Below are 3,064 nucleotides of genomic sequence, written 5' to 3'. Positions count from 1 at the left end.
GGGGGGGGGGGATTAGAGAGGGGGCGGGCCAGGGGGAGGGTCCACGGGCTGTTGGCCAGCTGGTCCTGCCCCCTAGTAGAACTCCAGGTTGAACTCCTGGTCGAACTCGAGGGGACAATTTACGTTTAGACGTGTATTATATAGGATAGGATGTTTCCAATCCAGATTATGAAAGATGATAAACAGTAGAACAGTAGAACACTAGAATAGAAATCATGAATTCTAAATAAATGCTTAGTATTATAAGATTTCTAGTAAATTAATTCAGATGTTTTCTGTCCTTATTCTCTATTTATAAATGAGACTATTATAAAAAGTTTTTAAACCATGAGCATTAGTTTTCTTACATGCTAAAATAAAAGGTGAATTGTAAAGAAAATAATGAGTCCTAAATTCTACTTCTAATTCTGCCACTGACTAAAAAGTTACTTAGGTATTATGTACTTCAGCTGCCTGCCTCTAAATTGACAAAGTAGAAATGAAATAGTGATTTTCAACCCTATTTCTGGAAGAAGTAACAGCCAGTCATATCAGTAACAGTGGTTCACTAAGACAACCACTAAGAAAGGTTGAAGTGCCTTTACCTCAACTTCTTTTTGTTGCTCAACATGTTAAGTCCAATTGGGTTGCCCTTTAAAGGTTTAAAATTTTCAGACTTGTTTCGTCTTGCATATATCTTCCAAGAATCACCAGAACCAGTAGCAACAATTTCAGATTGACGATTTAACTGTAAAAAAAAAAATCCATAATTTATCAACAACTATTTGAAAACTAATTTAATAAAAAGGTGGCACTAGCTATTACGGAGGGGTGGGAAGGAGGGCAATGGCATGGATAGAAGAGTAATTCAACTATAATGCTTTTATTTCCTAAGGACAACACACACATAAAGGAACATGGGTATTTATGAAATTATCTTTTTTACAAATATATTTTTATTGATTTCAGACAGGAAGGGAGAGGGAGAGAGATAGAAACATCAATGATGAGAGAGTATCATTGATCAGTTACCTCCTGCATGCCCCATACTGGAGATACAGCCTGTAACCTGGGCATGTGCCCTGATCAAAAATCAAACCATGACCTCCTGGGTCATAGGTCGATGCTCAACCACTGAGCCACACCAGCCGAGCTAATATTATTTTCTTTGCATTTAAATATCTCCAGATATATGAGAAGATTAAAAGAAAAATAGGCATGCTCTCTCCAGAGCACACCTACGTCTTTCCTTACCCCAAGCCCCAGGCAGATTACCTTTGCCTTTTTCTCTCCTAAACTCCTAGAGCCCTTCTTTTGCTTCTGTAACATTTTCTGAGCCTATGCAGCCCAGTTGGCTCACTTCTACTACCTCTGTAACTTTCTAAATAAACTTTCTCTTATAATAAAAAAAGTACAAAAACAGAAGGGATGAGGGTAAAGGATCTTAGCATAGCTCTTTCCCATAAGAGCAAAAAATACACGTTTCCCCTACATAACAGGCCTTGCTGATACCTGTAGGAAAGCACAGCCAAATATGCCTTCTACTTCAACTTGGACAATGACTTTGGCTTCAGCATGAAAGTTTCTATATAAACGCAAAACCAGAGATGTTTTCAAACTTTCAAATGATAATATAAACATATCTATATCACTATTTGGGTAGATCACAATATGACAATATAATGTCCCAAAAGAATGGCTCAGTGGTTGAGTGTTGACCCATGAACCAGGAAGTCACGGTTTGATTCCCGGTCAGGCACATGCCAGGGTTGAGGGCTCAATCCCCAGCAGAAGGCAAGCAGAAGGCAGCCAATCAATGATTCTCTCTTATCACTGATGTTTCTATCTTTCTCTCCCTCTCTGAAACCAATACAAATATTTTAAAAATAAATAAAAATAAGTATTTTTTTAAAAGACCAATCTAACTTCAAAGCCTATGCCTTCCCAAAATACACTGCGTAAATTTTTATAGCATTGTTTGTAGAAATATAAATATTGTTAACAAGAGGCAAAAAGAAGCAATGTTACTCCCCAAAAGACTGAAAATCATCAGGATGCAGAACATCTCAAATCAAAGGAACTGCCTTGGCCAGGTGGCTCAGTTGGTCCTGTACACCAAAGGTGGCAGATTTGATCCCTGGTGGGAGGCAACTAATAGATGTCTCTGTCTCTGTCTCTCTCTCTCTCTCTCTCTCTCTCTCTCTCTCTCTCTCTCTCTCTGTCACTCCTCACCTTTCCTCTACCTAAAAAAACAAAAGGAACTATACTAAAAATTCCTTTAGAAAGTTAATCCTTCCTCTTGAGAATTTTTTAGCCTGGCCAGCATGCCTCAGGAGGTCATGGTTCAATTCCAGGTCATGGTACAGGCCTGGGTTGTGGACTCAATCCCCAGTGGGGGCATGCAGGAGGCAGCTGATCAATGATTTTGTCATCACTGATGCTTCTATCTCCCTCTTCCTCTCCCTTCCTTTTGGAAATCAATGAACTTATATTCAAAAACTAAAAAACCTTTCTGCTAGTGGATGCCCCAAAGCAAGCATCATTGGTGTCTCCTCTCCTGAAGTCGTCAAGTCAGAGTCTCCCAAAGAGCCGGAGCAGCTGCAGAAACTATCAGAGGTTTCAGCTTTGAAATAACCGATGAGAGTCTGAGGAGCTATTCTGAGCAATGGAGAACTCTCACAGACTGTGGTGATGAGAGATCCAAACATCAAGCACTCCAGAGACTTTGGGTTTGTCACCTATGCCACTGTGGAGGAGGTGGATGCATCCATGAATGCAAGGCCTCACAGGGTGAATGGAAAAATTGTGAAACCAAAGAGGGTGGTCTCAAGAGAAGATTCTTAAAGACCTGGTGCTCACTTACTAGTTACTGTGAAGAAGATTTTTGTCGGTAATACTAAAGACGACAATGAAGAGCATCACCTAAGAGATTATTTAGAACAGCATGGGAAAATAGAAGTGGTTAAAAGCATGACTGACCAAGGCACTGGCAAAAAGAAAGGCTTTGCTTTTGTAACCTTTGATGACTATGACTCTAGACAAGATTGTAACTCAAAAATACCACACTGTGAATGGCCACAACTGC

General features: G+C 39.8%; 1 protein-coding gene and 1 pseudogene across 6 annotated transcripts in view; one reads left to right on the top strand and one right to left on the bottom strand.

The window, feature by feature from the left end:
- Nucleotides 1–3,064, bottom strand: part of SENP6 (SUMO1/sentrin specific peptidase 6) — a 108,042-nt gene that overhangs the window by 93,109 nt on the left and 11,869 nt on the right. For 2 of the 6 annotated variants that reach the window (XM_015569431.1, XM_015569437.1), the window contains exons 1-2: nucleotides 1,492–1,541; nucleotides 585–727 (exon numbers count right to left, since the gene is read on the bottom strand). In XM_015569431.1, coding sequence (XP_015424917.1) covers nucleotides 585–610 — 26 coding nt within the window. In that variant the 5' untranslated portion in view covers nucleotides 611–727; nucleotides 1,492–1,541. Of the gene's footprint in view, nucleotides 1–584; nucleotides 728–1,491; nucleotides 1,542–3,064 lie in introns of those variants that run through there. The other 4 variants (XM_015569433.1, XM_015569436.1, XM_015569434.1 and 1 more) reach the window with 3 other exon arrangements.
- Nucleotides 897–3,064, top strand: part of LOC102752879 — a 46,766-nt pseudogene continuing 44,598 nt past the window's right edge.

The sequence above is a fragment of the Myotis davidii genome, unplaced genomic scaffold (genome assembly GCF_000327345.1).
Source record: "Myotis davidii unplaced genomic scaffold, ASM32734v1 scaffold104, whole genome shotgun sequence".
Lineage (NCBI taxonomy): Eukaryota > Metazoa > Chordata > Mammalia > Chiroptera > Vespertilionidae > Myotis > Myotis davidii.
This window is presented reverse-complemented; position numbering and strand designations above follow the sequence as displayed.